Source organism: Nannospalax galili, unplaced genomic scaffold, assembly GCF_000622305.1.
Source record: "Nannospalax galili isolate Female #2095 unplaced genomic scaffold, S.galili_v1.0 scaffold687, whole genome shotgun sequence".
NCBI classification, from domain to species: Eukaryota; Metazoa; Chordata; class Mammalia; order Rodentia; family Spalacidae; genus Nannospalax; species Nannospalax galili.
In genome coordinates, this window is record NW_008357456.1 from 422336 (window position 1) to 439431 (window position 17096).

Below are 17096 nucleotides of genomic sequence, written 5' to 3' on the forward strand. Positions count from 1 at the left end.
GTAGCCCCAGCTGTCCTGGAACTCACTATGTAGACCAGGCTGGCCTTGAACTCACAGAGATACGCCTGCCTCTGCCTCTCAAGTGCTGGGACTATAGGCGTGTGCCACCATGCACGGCTGATTGCATATATTTTACCTTAAAAGTTGATGAACTTTTACCTTAAGAAGCAAAATAGGGATATTTGTTAAGCAGCTTAGAATCTTACTGTTTTGTGGGTTTGTTTTTTGTTTTCTCATCAATATGTTTATTGAACCCTTTGAGCTTATATTTGTGTGAAATAAACAAGTAAAGTAATGGGTTGTGAAGTGGTGTGAGCGAAAAAGAAAGGGTGAGAACCAGGATATGAGAATTGGTGGCTCTGGAGGTAGCATAGACTTGATTAAGGAGAAGGAATGAATTACCTGAAGGAAAGTGACTTGGAATGGGAAGTAGGCTAGCATGATTAAAGGACAGTGAACTCATGAAAGACAGCCAAGGACTTCTGAGGAGCTCGTAGATGGTGTCAAAAGATATGTGTCAACAAAACCCAACAACAACAAAAAGATATGTGTCATGGTAGTTTATGTGTTCACATAAACAGTCTAGATTTTTATACTGATTAAAACCACAGTGTCTAAACTGAGAATTTGGCTTTTAAAAAAATTGTATTATTTTGCCAGGTGTGGTGGCACACGCCTTTAATCCCAGCACTTGGGAGGCAGAGGCAGGCGGATCTCTGTGAGTTCAAGGCCAGCCTGGTCTACATAGTGAGTTCCAGAACAGCTGGAGCTACAGGGAGACCCTTGTCTCAAAAAGACCAAAAAAAAAAAAATTGTACTATTTTTATTTTATGTATATGAGTATATTGCCTTGCATGTCTGTTAGTATATCCATGTCATGGAATGCCCATGGAGATCAGAAGAAGGCATCAGATTCTCCTGGAACTGGAGTAATGGATGGTTGTTAGCTGCCACGTGGATGCTGGAAATCCAACCTGGGCCCTCTGTAAGAGCGGCTAGTGCTCTTAACTGTCAAGCCATCTCTTCAGCCCCAGGATTTGGCATTTTTTTATAGTTTTGCTTAATTTTTACTTCATAGGATGGAACAAAATTTACCTGTATTGGGGCACTCTATTCTGAGCTTCTGGCCATCAGCAGTAAAGGAGAACTTTATCAGTGGAAGTGGAGTGAATCTGAGCCTTATAGAAATGCCCAGGTATTTTGTTCTATTCAATCTTGGAATGAATGACTCTATATAACAACATAAAAAATAGTAATCATTTGTCTTATGCTTTCAAAGAATCCTTCATTACATCATCCACGAGCAACATTTTTGGGGTTAACCAATGAAAAGATAGTCCTCCTGTCTGCAAATAGCATAAGAGCAACTGTAGCTACAGAAAATAACAAGGTAGGAGCCACTTGGTAGTGATGAACATTTCATGCTTAGTTCTTGGCTTTCTTTCTCTTGCCTCTTTTCATCTTTTTCATTTTCTATCTTTCTGTCTAACACCGATCCATAAATGTAGTCTTTTAATCCTTAGAAGAGTAATCCAATGTCAGAATTTTTTATTGGCTAGGTTATGCTATAATTGAGCTTTAAAATTTTTTAAAATTATTGTGTGCATGCAGGCTCACAGTGTATATGTGGAGGTGGGAAGACCATATTTGGGAGTTAGTTTTTTCTACTTTTATGTTGATTGGGAGTGTGAACTCAGGTCATCAAACTTAAACGGTGGTACTTTTACCTGCTGAGTCTTCCCTCCAGCCTGTATAAGTCAACATTTGAAGGAAGTAGTTTTCTCTACTGGTAAGGAAAGGAGAAAATAACCAAGAAAACTGAAGGAAAGTATTTTAAGAGAAAGGGGGATGGGGTGGGAAGCTTTAAAAAATAAATGATTAACTTAACTCTAAAGCTATTGAATTCTATGAAAAATTGTTATAGCAAGCTAGGTTTGGTAGCCATGACTACTTCTAGCACTTGGGAGGCCGAAGCAGGAGAATCATAAGTTTGAGGCCAGCCTTTATTGTAGTGAGCCCTTGTCTCACTCATTCCCAAAATAGAAGCAGTGTTTTAGTGTTGGTTAGTGCCTTAAAGGTGGCCTTAGACATTCATTCTAATGGTTATTACCTGGTTTACATGAGAAGAAAATGTTTTAGTTTCAGTATTATTGGGAACCTTTCCCAAAATATTTATTTTACAGTACTGAATTCAAAACATTTTAGAATTTGACTCCATAGAACATACATAACATACCTTACTCTAATTTTGACCTCAGTTTTTTTCAAAGATTACTAGTTTATATTTAAACTTCTATTTTGTTCCTTAGGTTGCTACATGGGTGGATGAAACTTTAAGTTCTGTGGCTTCCAAATTAGAGCACACGGCACAAACTTACTCTGAACTTCAAGGAGAACGGATAGTTTCTTTACATTGTTGTGCCCTTTATACTTGCGCCCAACTGGAGAACAATTTATATTGGTGGTAAGTCAGTAGAGAGGAAGAATTTCTTTCATGGAATGTTTTTGTATGCATAGAGAGCTGCTTTTAAGAGAATACCAACTTGAGGTTAGTCAGATGACAGTGCTTTGTAGGCAAGGATATTTCACTATAAAGCAGTTACATTTAAAAAATTTAGAAAATGCCGGGCCTGGTGGCTTATGCCTTTAATTCCAACACTCTAGAGGCAGAGGCAGGTGAATCTCTGTGAGATGGAGGCTAGCCTGGTCTACATAGGGAATTCCAGACCAACTGGGGCTAAAGGGAGACCCTGTCTCAAAAACAAAACCAACCAACCAAACAAAACCCAAAAAAACAGCATACACAGCAGCCATGGTATTAAATTTTATAAGAGCACAAAGTAGAATAAATTATAGAGTCCTACAGTGCAAAGATAACTATTGGTAGCATTGGTTGGGGGTATTTTAATCTTTTTCTTCCTCCTGTACCTTCGTTTGCATAATTGCAAATTGTAACATAAATGAAGGTATTTTTAAAAATTTCACCGAATGAGTATTCATTATTTAAGGCTTTATTTAAGGCTTTATCAGTAAATTTGCATCATAAAAAGTAGTGTGTAGGACAGTTTTCTAATGAAATTTATTTGTAGGAAAAAATAGCTATTTGTAAGTAGAATATTGGTTTTCTGTAGATTTAATTCTAAAGGTTTAATAAAACTGAATCCAGTTATTAAAGCTTTGACCAGTTTGCAGCTAAAAGTAATTACCCATTAACATTCTGAGGTAAACATTTTGGAGAAGTTTACATTTATTTAATGGATTTCTTTGCTGCTTGACAAATTTTTGGTTTTCCTTTCAGGGGTGTTGTCCCTTTTAGTCAAAGGAAGAAAATGTTAGAGAAAGCTAGAGCAAAAAATAAAAAGCCCAAGTCCAGTGCTGGTATTTCCTCCATGCCAAACATCACTGTTGGTACTCAGGTAAGAGGTTAGAGTCAAGCTGTCCTAGGGGGCATCATTTCTCTTAAAAACTACTTTCTTACCTGATAAGCAATTCTTCTTTTAAACATTATTATAGGTGTGCCTCACTGGAAGTGCTAGGCTTCAGTAGCTTATAGGGGTCACATAATTCTTTATTCAGTAAATAATACTTAGTAGATTCTAGCACTAAGTCAGTGGGTTGTCCTGCAGAATAGGGTTCCCAAGGGTTGGTTTTAAAAATTAGTAATTTTAAAATGCAGAGCCTAGAGCTACCTTTACTAGGAATGTTGGTTGAGGTTGCACTGATGATAGGGCCAAGCATTGTTGTGTTTCGTAGCCCAGGCAAGTCTTATGATGGAGTAGTTTGAAAGATGCCTCTCTATGGGCATATTGTTAGTAGGAAGCTTTGTCAATTTGTTGAATTTCCATATATTTGCATTTTGTGGCTCTGAGATTGTTTTAAGTTCATACAGGTGTCTTACAAGATGATTTTCTAAGTCTCCAGTGGTTCTTAAAGTGTAGTCCCCTGCTGGCCTTGTGTCCCTTTTAGGAAGACTACAGTCTTTTATTTTCCAATTATTTATCTATATGCAGCTGAATTATCTTTGCATGCTTAAGCAGGTTGAATGCAGAAGAATATGGGGCGGGTCGCTGGGCACCCTGGGGTCTCCGCCACACCTGGCTAGTCCTGGCAAGCGATGTGGGGAGCGCGCCTGGGCTCCCCGGGCGCACTCACTCTGGATGTGGCCCAGGGTCAGGTGTGCGTGCACTCTCCCGCCATGGTTCTGGTCCCGCTGGCTAGCCGCTGGCGGGCCTGGCCGGCTGCGCCTTTCTGGAGACGGCAGGTGCGCAGACATCTCTGATGCTGGTTGTAGCTGATAGCTACACACTTCTCTGGAGCGGAGAGCTTCCTCTGCTACTAGAGTATTATCTAGTCGGAATCCCGCCTCTGTTACCCCCTTGTCCCCTACCTCGGGATTGCGGAGTTCCTGGCCAGTGAACTCCACAGGGAAGAGGCAGGGAGGCGGCGAAAGCTGGGGTATCCGTGGGCCGATAACGGAGGGATAGCGCCCCCTAGGGAGACTGGATCACAGGATTTAGTGTTACAGCTCAAGACAAGTGACTCAGCTCAGATCTCAGTGATTCAGCTCCAGCTCCAAGTCTAAGTGATCCAGCTCCAAGTCTAAGTGAGGTGATCCAGCTCCAACTTTATTGGGGTAAAACTAGGACTATTTATAGTGTAGAGACAGCAGAAGAAGTCTTAGCTGATAGGTACTTTTAGGATGCCTCATTTACATAGGGCGGTTCACACAGGAAGGCCTAATAGTTACAGAGCCGGAGGCTACATTCCTGTGGCTGCTACTTCACAAAGGAGTCAGGAAAAATGCCAGGAAGGCACTCTGCTATGAAAGGAGTCTCTGCACTTAGTTTCCAAGCTCGTGAGCTATCCGGACATGAAGAGACTTCTACTTGCATAACAGAGGACCCCAACAGAAGAAGATCTTAAGAGATTAGAAAACTTGGGCCAATAAATGTCTCAAGAAGTAAAAGTGCTTGCTTCTAGGCTTGACAACTCGAGTTTGATCCCTGGGATCGAAATAAGAGAGCACCATCTCTGCCAAGTTGTCCTGTGACATACACATGAAATAAACAAATACATGGTAGTGCTTGCCTTTAATCTCAGCACTTAGTGGCAGAAATGGTTTTGTGGTTAAGAACACTTGCTGCTCTTGCAGAAAATCCCAGTTCAGTTCCCAACACCCACATGGTGGCTCATAAACCACCTATAACTCCAGTTCAGGGGCTCTGACATTCTTCTGTCCTCTGTGTACTCAAAAATTTCTTGGTTCTAATTTCCAATATACGTACTGATTTTTTTTGGGGGGTCTTTTATTTATTTATTTATTTATTTATTGGGGTCTTTTATTTTGAAACAGGGTCTCCCTGTAGCCCCAGCTGTCCTAGAACTCACTAGGTAGACCAGGCTGCCCTTGAACTCACAGAGATCCAACTGCTGTTGATCCTTGAATTGGAATTTGCTAATGACAATACTTATTTATTGAGGAATCTCACTGTGTAGCTCCAGGCTAGCTTTGTTCCCGACCCCTAAACATTCCATTTGCCTCAGCCTTGAATGCTAGAATAACAGGCATGAGCCATCATACCCAGCTTTTTTTTTTTCAATTAAAAGATTACAGTGCCCACACAGGCTTCTGGCTAGTAAACAGCATTCTTTTGAGATAGGGATGAGAATCAGAGCCTGTATAGCATCAGAATTAATATAATTTCAAAATTACGCAAAACAGAAAAGTATAGTTCTTCATGTTATTTTTATTTTGCTTTTTCTGTTTAGTTTTCTTTTAGTAGAGTGGTTGGTATTTGCTGCACAAAGTTTTAAAGATAATGGTAAATTTCTAACAAACATACTGATGTTACTCTTGCTCATTAGTTTTAGGAACAAGTATTTGATGGAAACATTTGAGTTAATGCTTTCTCAGTCTTGTTGAGTGCGTCAGCATGTATTCAGAAACGTGGGAAGCAGTACTTTTACATACCACATTTTCATACATTTGAAATAATTCTCATTTGTTTAAAGTTGTATCATGTTGATGATGGTTTTCTTTTGTTTGCTAGGTGTGCTTAAGAAATAATCCTCTTTATCATGCTGGAGCAGTCGCCTTTTCAATTAGTGCTGGGATTCCTAAAGTTGGAGTCTTGATGGAGTCAGTGTGGAATATGAATGACAGCTGTAGATTTCAACTTAGATCTCCCGAGAGCCTGAAAAGCATGGAAAAAGCTAGTAAAACTACTGAAGCAAAGTGAGCACTTCACCCTCTGCTTTCCATCAGCTCTTCATTTGCTGTCATTTGAATGGTGGTGTTCAAGGGAGATTTGGGCATAGAATTGCAGAATTACTAAATTTTGATTGTGAGTTACAGTTCTTGATATTGGTCAGAATGGCATGGCAGTGTTCTCTTTTTTTGTTACCTGTGTTCTTTGCAGGTGTTACACAGCAGTGACATGTTCAGCCTTACTATTAAGCTCTTCTTGCCTTCTCTCCTCTCACCTCCCCTTCTTATTTTTTCTGCCTTTCCAATAAAGTTTTTATATGACTTTTAGTCTTCTTATCAAATGTGTGATAGTCTTTATAACATGGAAGAGTGTATTCTAGAAATAACATTTGGTTTTTTTTTTCTTCCTAAATATAAATTTTAAAATAATTGTGTTTATACTGTATAACTTATTTAAAGTTATGAAAATTTTAAGTGTGATTTACCTTCAAATGAATGTTATAATAAATGTATTAACTTTACCACTACTTTTAATGTTAACAATCTAAACTGAAACCCAGAAGAACAGGGATTACTATTTAATAAGCTAAAAGTATATAATCTATAAAAAATGAAATTCACGGTATTTCAAACCTAATTAAAGATTAAAGATGTGTGGTTTTAGTGCTTTTGTTTTAAAAAAGATTCATAGGTGATCTTCCTAGTGACATTGATTTTTCTCCTAAATATTAAAATAAATCATACTTTCATTGTTTTATGAAACAGTGCTGGGGTTGATCTTAGTTCCTTGAATAAGCTAGGGTCAAGCACTTTCCCAGTCAGCTATGTCTCCAGCTACCTGAAATACTTTCCTATGCAAATATAACTTATAGCTGGGTGTGACAGTTCAGGCTCATGCCTGCAACCCTAGCACTTTGGTAGGCAGATGCAGGGGATCACGCCAAGTCAAGATCCTCCTGCTTTACATAGGGAGTTCCAGGCCAGCCAGGGCTACATGGGGAGACCCTGTCTTAACAACAACAACGAAACACCAGATATAAACCAAAAATAGGGTGAATAGAATATTATATTTAAACCTTGTAACTTAGCAAGTTTTTCAGGATCTTCCTTGAAATGAGCAATTTCTACTGTTAAGATTTGTAAACGAGCTGAGTGAAGTAAATAAGAACATAGCCGTTCTATAGAACTCCTCTTTGCTAGTCTCTGAAGTGCTTTCACTTACGATGTGCTGGCCATTATGAGCATTGACTTCTTTTACCATCTTAAGGTTTACAGTGCACTAGTTGTTGATCTCCTCCTGTACTGAGCAGCTTAAGATGCTGGTGAAAATAATACTGAAGTAAAAAGTTTTCTTGGGGCTGGAGAGATGGCTCAGCAGTTAAGAACACTGGTTGTTCTTGCAGAAGACCCAGGTTCAAATCCCAGCACCCACATGGCAGCCAACAACTGTCTGTAACTCCAGTCCCAGGGGGATCCGATAGCCTCTTCTGACCTCCGCGGGCATTGCACTACATGAGTGCACTTTCCTGCATGCAGGCAATACATGCATATACATAAAATAAAAATAATAAAATTTTAAAAAGGTTTTCTTAATGTAAATGAAATTCCTGGTGAGGCAATAGGAAGAGGGTTAAGATGAAGACCTACATTATGTGTGTGTGTGTGTGTGTGCACGTGTGTATGAAATAAATAACAAGGTTTTTGAGAAACTAGTGGTTTTGTGACTAAAAAAATTTTTGCTGTGTAATAAAAATATATATGTTTTTATCATCCATAGAATATTGTATATTTGCTGTAGTTAAGTGCAACTTTTGTTATTCCACCTAAACACTTTATCTGAGTTTCTGTCTCAGTTGGTAGCTTTATATGGTATATTTTTCTTTGTTACATAAAAATGTTCATTGAAGCACATACCATGTACCTTTTTTAGTATATGGAATTTTGAAACTAGCATTTCATAAGAATTTTAAGTCAATACTCCCTTATAAACTTGTCTTAATACATTATTTAGTAAGTTTCCATTGTTTTCCTTTTCCTAATTATAAGGAGAATCGCATTTCTTACTTTAGGCCTGAAAGCAAGCAGGAGCCAGTCAAAACAGAAATGGGTCCTCCACCGTCTCCAGCGTCTACGTGTAGTGATGCATCCTCAATTGCCAGCAGTGCATCAATGCCATATAGTAAGTGTGTGTGGTATGCATTAGTCAAAATAAGATCTCGAGTAGACAGCTGTGTTCAGTTTGTCTGTGGTTAGAGTCAACTCACAATGCTTAAAATTATCTTTTTGTAGGCCGGGTGTGGTGGCACGCGCCTTTAATCTCAGCACTTGGGAGGCAGAGGCAGGCAGATCTCTGTGAGTTTGAGGCCAGCCTGGTCTACATAGTGAGTTCCAGGCCAGCTGAAGCTACAGGGAGACACCCCGTCTCCAAAAAAAAAGACCAAAACATAAAAATTTGTTTAAATTTATCTTTTTATGTAATTGTGTTTCCCCCTACCTTGATGCTTTTGGTGGGGGGCATAGCTTTATTTACATGGAAAGACAGTATTTATAGTATTGATTATTTCTGTTGTTTTTAAGAGAGCTTTTAGAAATATGTAAAATTCATTGTAATAATCAGGAATAATCTGCCGCTACCTAGAATATTTACTCCCATTTGTTTTTGGACTTTTATTACTTTGAACATACAGTTATGACTTGGTGAGAACCTTTGCTTGGGATTTATAGAACTTATAACCTATACTTACTACCATACCATGGACTTAAAGCCTTTTTAAAAAGTTCCTTAAAAGTTACACTTTAAAGTTACATGATAGTTTTAAGAACAACACAACAGATCTTCCTTTGTAAATGTTGGTTGAGACCAAAGTATATATATTTTTGTTCAATTTAATAGTTGTTTATAGTAGTACCGTATAGTTCGGCGGTGACCAGCTCTATCTGTTCTTCACCGTGAGTTTATTTGAAGTAGGAGTTTGTCTTACAGCCTCAATTTGGGTAATTTAAGAATTTTTGTATCCCTTTACAAATGATCATTTAGGGGGAGTCTTTGAGACAGTCTCCCTATAGCCCCATCTGGCCTAGAACTCGCTATGTAGACCAGGCTGGCCTCGATCTCACAGAGGTCTGCCTGCTTCTGCCTCCCGAGTCCTGGGATTAAAGGTGTACAAATGATCATTCTTGATATATTTGTATGAACTCTGTAAAGCTTCTTTTACTTTTTTTTTTTTTTGGTACTTAACATTTTGTTGTTGCCTAAGAACGACGTCGGTCAACTCCTGCCCCAAAAGAAGAGGAAAAGGTGAATGAAGAACAGTGGTCTCTTCGGGAAGTTGTTTTTGTAGAAGATGTTAAGAATGTCCCTGTTGGCAAGGTTTGTTCAAAATACCTAAGTACTAAAAGTAGTACAATGATAATTGGTTACCTCAGGATTTATGGTTGGTGTCTTGAGCCCTTTCTCCAAGACTGCTTTGAATTATCTCCTTCAGTGGTTTTTTCAGTTTCACCCCTTAATCCGATGCCAGTGGGTCTCAAGGGGAAGAGATGATGCCCTGCCTTGAGCATTTATGGTGATGTGTTACTTTTTTTTCTTTTTTAAAATGTTACTTTGGAATAATTTTAGACTTACAGTTACACAGAGACATACTACTTTAAAAAAAAAAGGTGGTGTGTGTGTGCACGTGTGCATGTGCGTGCATGTGCACAGATGAGTGTATCTGTATGCACATGCAGAGGCCAGAAGTAGGCAATAGATCCCTCGGAGCTGAGCTAGCTTTCCACTCCCAATACATTGCTTTTAGATACAGTTTATTCTTTGGAACTGTTAAACTGTGCCAGTCGAGATCCAGCTTCTGTAGCATTGAGAATTCTTTCCATAACATTGAAAAACTTTACTGTTCTCAGTGAACTAACCACCTTCCACTTTCTGTTCTCTTTGCCCTTAATTTGACCTTTTTCTCCCTCAGTGCATACTTTACACATTTCTACAGGTATAGAATATTTTCAGAGTGAGGTTTTCCTGATTGCTCTTAGTTTTCTAAACTATGATGATCTTTTACAATATGATCTTTTATTTGTACTCAAGGGAAAGAGATGATACACCAAGCTCTGCAATTTATAAAGGCCTTTCTTACGAGGTTTTTCTGATTAACTGTGGTTTCGTTTATAAAATGCACTATAACTCAAACTGAGAAAATAGCAGAGGTGCGACTCAAATGTCCTAATTTCAAGTTCTCTGCTTATCTGTCTGCATCATTGACCCCATTTCTGGTGATTTTTGTGTGGCCACCAGCTTTGTATATGGTAATTTAAATTTATTAAATAAAACAATAAACTTATTTCTTAGTTACATTAATTATATTTCAAAAGCACAGTAGCTAGCTATTTAGAGCTGTTGGCTTGTGCTGATGCACAATAGTCGGCTCAAAAGTGCCTGCTAGGAACTGGGTGGTGGCACACACCTTTGATCCCAGCATTTGGGAAGCAAGAAGATATCTGTGAGATTGAGGCCAGCCTGGTCTACATAGCAAGTTCCAGGCTAGCTGAGGCTATAAGGAGACCCTGTCTCTGAAAAAAAAAAAGTCTGCCAATTTGGACATGATGGTGCTGCCTGTGATCTCAGTACTTGGGAGGTGGAGGCAGAAGGATTCAGAAATTGTTCAAGGTCAGCCTTTGCTACATAGTGACTTTGTAGCCAGTCTGAGAGAAAAAGGAAGTACGTTAATTCTGATACTGCAGCTTAAACTAATAAAGAGGGAACATGGAAGGTTTACATAGGTGAACCTAGCTTTTGTTCTGTAAATGGCTAAACATTCATTGTAATCATTAGTTATTTAGGTAAGTTTTTTAGCTTTGAATATAGATATTAGTGATTTGTGTTCATATTAATTCTATAGTTTGGTGCTCATTAATACTCATTAGGATTTAAGTGCCTTTAGTATTAAGTAAATTCAATATTCAGCATATTTGCTTATATTTCTAGGTGCTAAAAGTGGATGGTGCCTATGTTGCTGTAAAATTTCCAGGAGCATCTAGTAATACCAACTGTCAAAACAGCTCTGGTCCAGATGCAGACCCCTCTTCGCTCCTGCAGGATTGTAGATTACTTAGGATCGACGAACTGCAGGTCAGTTTACAAGAGTACTTCAGGAAGTGAATTTTGGGATGGGGTCCTTGAGTATGTTAACAGTTTAGAGCAAAATACCTTTTGTTGTTGTGCAGGTTGTGAAGACTGGTGGAACTCCAAAAGTGCCCGACTGTTTTCAGAGGACTCCTAAAAAACTTTGTATACCTGAAAAAACAGAAATATTAGCAGTTAATGTAGATTCCAAAGGTAAAGATTTTATGACTTTACAGCTGGCATATTCTGCCTCACTGATATTGGGCAGGAAGTGGAAATAGGTTTAACTGCTCTTTTGTAAACAGTAGAATGACATACGACTGAATTTATTCGCAAATGTTGCCAGAGAGGTTAAAATGTGGTAGATATTTTAGATGTATAACCATTTTTCTTTTCATTTATGTGCCTTTGAAAGGTGTGCATGCTGTTTTGAAGACTGGAACCTGGGTACGGTACTGTATCTTTGATCTTGCTACAGGAAAAGCTGAACAAGAAAATAATTTTCCAACAAGCAGCATTGCTTTTCTTGGTCAGAATGAGAGGAATGTAGCCATTTTTACAGCCGGACAAGTAAGAGGCACAATTTTGCTTATTTTCAAAAACTATGTTATTTTTATTTTATGTGTATGAGTGCATTGCCTGCATGTATGTAAATGCACCTATGTTGTGCAGTGCCCACGTAGGTCAGAAGAGGGTGTCACATTCTCCTTGTACTGAAGTTACAGAGGGTAACTTCCCATGTGGGTGCTGGGAATTGAACCTGGGTCCTCTGCAAGAGCAGTCAGTACTCTTTGACTGCTGAACCATCTTTCCAACTCCCTCATTTTTGCTTTTTTAAAAATATTTTATTATTTTTATGTATAGGCGTGTATTGCCTGCATGTAGGTAAGTGCACCTGTGTCGTGCCTACCTGCAGAAGACAGAAGAGGCTGTTGGATCCACTGGAACTGGAGTCATGAACAGTTAGCTACCATGTGGGTGCGGGGATTCGAACCCAGGTCTTCTGCAAGAACAATCAGTGTTCTTAACTGCTGAACCATCTCTCCAGCCTCCTCATTTTTGCTTTTTAAAAACTGATCTAACACTGACATTTTATGTCACTTTTGGTTTGCTTATTAGTGAATTATTGAAGAATTCAGAATATTCAGCACATTCTATTATGAGGGTTTAAATTTTGTTTGTTTGTTTTGTCTTTTTGAGACAGGGTCTCCCTGTAGCCCCAGCTGGCCTGGAACTCACTATGTAGACCAGGCTGGCCTTGAACTCACAGAGATAAGCCTGCCTCTGCCTTCTCAGTGCTGGGATTAAAGGCGTGCGCCACTATGCCCGGCGAGGGTTTAGAATTTTGATCCTTATTTTTAACAAGTATACTTATTGTAAAAATCAGTCTTATTCCCTTCCCTCCCCACTTTCTTTTTTTCCCAAAATAGGGTTTCCACGTAGCCCAGGCTGGGCTTGAACTCAAGAGCATCCTATAAGTAGCTCATCCTCCTGAGTACTAGAATTATGGGCATGCATTGTCACACTAGACTTCTAAAAATCCTTTCTGGCTGGGAACTAGCTTTTTATTATTTTTCGTCCACTGTAGGAATCTCCTATTATTCTTCGTGATGGAAATGGTACTATCTATCCAATGGCCAAAGATTGTATGGGAGGAATAAGGGATCCAGACTGGCTTGATCTTCCACCAATAAGTAGTCTTGGAATGGGTGTGCATTCTTTAATAAATCTTCCTGCTAATTCAACAATCAAAAAGAAAGCTGCTATTATCATCATGGCTGTAGAGGTAATTAACTTTTTGAAATTAGTTCATGTTTTAATTCAGAAGAAAATACAGGAATTTAGAGAATAATCTTGAGTAGATCATTCATTGACCCTTCCCTGTAAGGGCTAAGTGTTTGTTGATGCAACAGAGACAGGTAAATCAGTGGTTATGGTGTAATTTTAAGAAAGGCATATATAATGTTGGGAGAGCACAGTACAAAGATAAAAAAAAATCAGACTGACAGTATAAGAAGGCTTTGAGGAAGTGATACCTGAGTCATCTTTGAGAATCTCATCAATGTGTTAGAAAAAAATCCTTCTTTTTATGTAACCAAGAGGTAGGAGTAGAGGTAGGTTGTATTGGTTAGTAGCAGCTGATAAGGCTGGAGAGAGACTGTTAGGGAGATTGTTGTGGTTGGGTATTTGTTAGATGTGAGTGTAGAGGTGTAATTTTAGCTGAGATTGACAGATTGAAAACTAAATAACTTTTTATGTGCTCAACTACCAAAGGGCAGAGTGGGAGTAAGGAGACTGTTTAGGAAATATTTAAAATAACCCGGAGTGTGGGACATGATGGTGAAGGTAGAATTATGAATGAACAATGAACAATTCTAGGAGGTAGAATTATGAATGAACAATGATTAAGCTCAAGATAGTATATACTAGATTTGTTTTAAAAGTAGAGTCAATAAGATTTATACTGTATACTAGATTTGTTTTAAAAGTAGAATCAATAAGATTTGCTAATGACTAAATGTAGGAGTTTGAATTTAAGAAACAAGGGAGCAAAAGGTTTTATTTATTTTAAAATTATTAATATGTGTGAATGAAGTGTGCTTGGGTGTGCATTGCATACATAAAGAGGTCAGAGGACAGCTTTGTGGAGTCGATTCTCTTTTTCTACCTTTATATGGCTTCTTCGGATGGAACTCCACATCAGGTTTGCACAGCAAGCACTTTTACCCACTGAGCCATCTCCTCAGCCCAAGTATTTAGAAAACTGAAACTACTATTTATAGAACTGAAGATTTGGGAGGTGGGGGTTAGCATCCTGAGTTTGGTATGTGACGTGTGACTTTGAGAATCTTTATCAGCTATCCAAATGGAGATTGTGAGTAGAAGAAAAATGTGTGAATCTGAAGAATAAGGACACTGGACCAAGCCATTGAAATGTGCTTGAGAGTAGGTACTTCAAGGAATTATGCTGGATGAGATTATCAGAGTTATAGAGAAAAGGTCCAAGGCCTGAGGCATGATAATAGCCCTAGCATTTAAATGTTATGGTGACAAAAGAGAATCAGCACAGGAGAGTGGGAAGGAGCTTCCATGAGATTTGGGGAAGAACTAGAATTAGTGTTATATGGAAGCAAAATGAGGAGCATATGCAAACAAGATGCCAAATAGAGGTCAGGCTCCATTAGGTCTAAATACTGACTGTTAGATTTTGACCCTGTAGATCATTTCTGATAATGGGGATGAAAGCCTGCTTTTAAACTGAGTTAGGAAAAAAAAAAAGAGGTGGGGCTAGAGAGATGGCTCAGCAGTTAAGAGCACTGACTGCTCTTATAGAGGACCTGGATTTGAATCCCAGCACTCCATGGTGACTAACAACTGTCTGTAACTGCAGTTCCAGGGAATCTGGCATTGTCTTTTGACCACTGAGGGCATTGCACAACATGGGTGCCCATACATACACGAAGGCAATACATTCATACACATAAAATTTTTTTAAAAAGAGTTAATGGACTGGAGATAAATGTAATAACTGGGAGATTTTCTGTAAAGAATGGAAATGAGTTTAATGTGGGAACCAAACATCATTAGTTGAGGGATGATGATAAGCCTTTTAGAATCGAACACAGGTGTTCCTGAAAGCTACCTGTGAGCTTTTGTGCAGACCCAGACTCAGCGTCTTAATTTGACTCTGAATATAATTTATAGACTAGAGGAACTAAGCTGTAGGGATAAAGAACAGGAACTGGCTGTAGGCTGAACTTAATCTCTAGAAAGAGCCTTCACCTAGTTTTATAGTCTCAGTTGTTTGTGAATATTTAAAAGTCACAGGATTCGTATTTAAAGTGCAGGTTTTCGGTTGCTTTAAAAAAGCAAAAGCTCTGGGGCTGGAGAGATGGCTCTTGCAGAGGACCCGTGTTCAATTCCCAGTACCCACATGGTGGCTAACAACCACCCATAACTCCAGTTCCGGGGGAGTCCAATGCTGCCTTCTGACCTCCGTGGACATTGCACAACACGGGTGCACTTACACACATGCAGGCAATACACTCATACACATAAAATAAAAAAATAATAATGAAATATATTTTTAAAAAAGCTCCACAATCTGTACCATTAACATTTGACTGCCCCTTCAAGAGCCCGTATGTGTAATTCTTTGAGCACCCTGGTAATTCTTTGTGGTCCCCATGACCTATAGTTTTTTTCTGAGTCCAAGTATTAGTTGCCATTTATTATAGCATCTGTTATCATTTCTACAAACACCCTTCTACACTCGTGTTGCTTTAGGCAGTTATACTTTGTCAATATTTCAGGCTGTAATGTGTCCTCCTACCGTTTATACTTCATCTCAGTGACTTGAGCTTGACACAGAGTTGCAGGTTTTTGACTAAACTCTCTGTGACAGATGCAGTGCCATGCTGCAGAATGGACTTGTTGCTAGTACACAGCTAAGCTAGTGAGTCCCCGTTTGATCTAGCAGGTTGAGCAGCTGCTTCCTACCAGATGACTAGTGGGCTGCTTATCAAAGCAGTGTGGGTAAAAAAGTCTTGTTTTGGGTTGCCTCTCAAAGTGCTGTGCTTTTTGTCTTTTGGAGACACTTTCTCTTTCAGCATAGTAATTAGTCCTCAGGTTTCCTCAGAGCATTCATTAGTTAATTCCACAGTGAAAATGGTTTATCTCAATTGTGATAAGTACTTTTTTAAGATGTATTTTCTTATGTGAACAATTTGACTACTCCACTACCTTTTTCTCCTGCAAATTTTGGGGGAGACTATTTAGGTAGTTTTCTGGCAAATTGTTAAGTGTTCTTTTCTTTGTCCCTTTGTATTCCTATACACATGCTGATTTCTAGAATATGGTTCTAGTTAACATTAACAAGGTTGCTTGCTTGCTTGTTTGTTTGTTTGTTTGTTTGTTTGTTTGTTTGTTTGTTTTTGAGACGGGTTCTCCCTATAGCCCCAGCTGACCTGGGAACTCCAGGCTAGCTTCAAACTGTCACAGAGATTCTCCTGCCTCTGCCTCCTGAATGCAGGGATTAAAGGCGTGCACCACCATGCCCAGTGTAATGTAATTCTTAAGAATACAGTGAGGTAAGGGTAACGGATAAATTGTGACTGCTTTGCTTGACTTCCAGTAGTGTTCTAATTGCATAGCTTTAGTGTAAACTAGGGTCTCCAGACATGATCCATAGATGATATCCCAGTGTTCCCAGTTGTTTATGTTCTGTATTGGCTGCTTTTGATTAAAGCTACAAAGTTGAGGTAGTTGTGAAAGTTAAGTGTATTTACTCATGTTTTACAGAAATTTTTCTTTTTCTATTCTTAACCATGTTTATGCTCTGCTTACCCAATAAATTCATCTCTGTTTGTCAGGCTACCTGTAGTAGATCTCTACTTATTTGAAGATCTGATTACATTATTGCAAACACAGGCTTTTTTTTTTTGACTTAGGTAATTTTTGGCATAAGGTTGCTATTCAATTTCATTGAAGTTTTCCCCCCCTCATTTGCCTGAGTACAGAAACAGACCTTAATGCAACACATTCTGCGCTGTGACTATGAGGCCTGTCGACAGTATCTCATGAATCTTGAGCAAGCAGTTGTTTTAGAACAGAATCTGCAGATGCTACAGACATTCATCAGTCACAGATGTGATGGAAATCGGAATATTTTGCATGCTTGTGTATCAGTTTGCTTTCCAACTAGCAATAAGGAAACTAAAGAAGAAGAGGGTAAGATTTAGAACTTTGATAAGGTCTTCAAAAAGAATGTTA

General features: G+C 38.8%; 1 protein-coding gene across 3 annotated transcripts in view; it reads left to right on the top strand.

Moving 5' to 3' along the window:
- Positions 1–17096, top strand: part of Ubr5 (ubiquitin protein ligase E3 component n-recognin 5) — a 132532-nt gene that overhangs the window by 67081 nt on the left and 48355 nt on the right. For all 3 annotated transcript variants that reach the window (XM_008855085.2, XM_008855086.3, XM_008855087.3), the window contains exons 10-21: positions 1079–1195; positions 1280–1390; positions 2310–2464; positions 3299–3416; positions 6051–6235; positions 8278–8387; positions 9466–9578; positions 11187–11330; positions 11426–11537; positions 11740–11894; positions 12913–13110; positions 16844–17054. In XM_008855085.2, the coding sequence (XP_008853307.1) occupies positions 1079–1195; positions 1280–1390; positions 2310–2464; positions 3299–3416; positions 6051–6235; positions 8278–8387; positions 9466–9578; positions 11187–11330; positions 11426–11537; positions 11740–11894; positions 12913–13110; positions 16844–17054 (1729 nt within the window). The remainder of the gene's footprint in view (positions 1–1078; positions 1196–1279; positions 1391–2309; positions 2465–3298; positions 3417–6050; positions 6236–8277; positions 8388–9465; positions 9579–11186; positions 11331–11425; positions 11538–11739; positions 11895–12912; positions 13111–16843; positions 17055–17096) is intronic.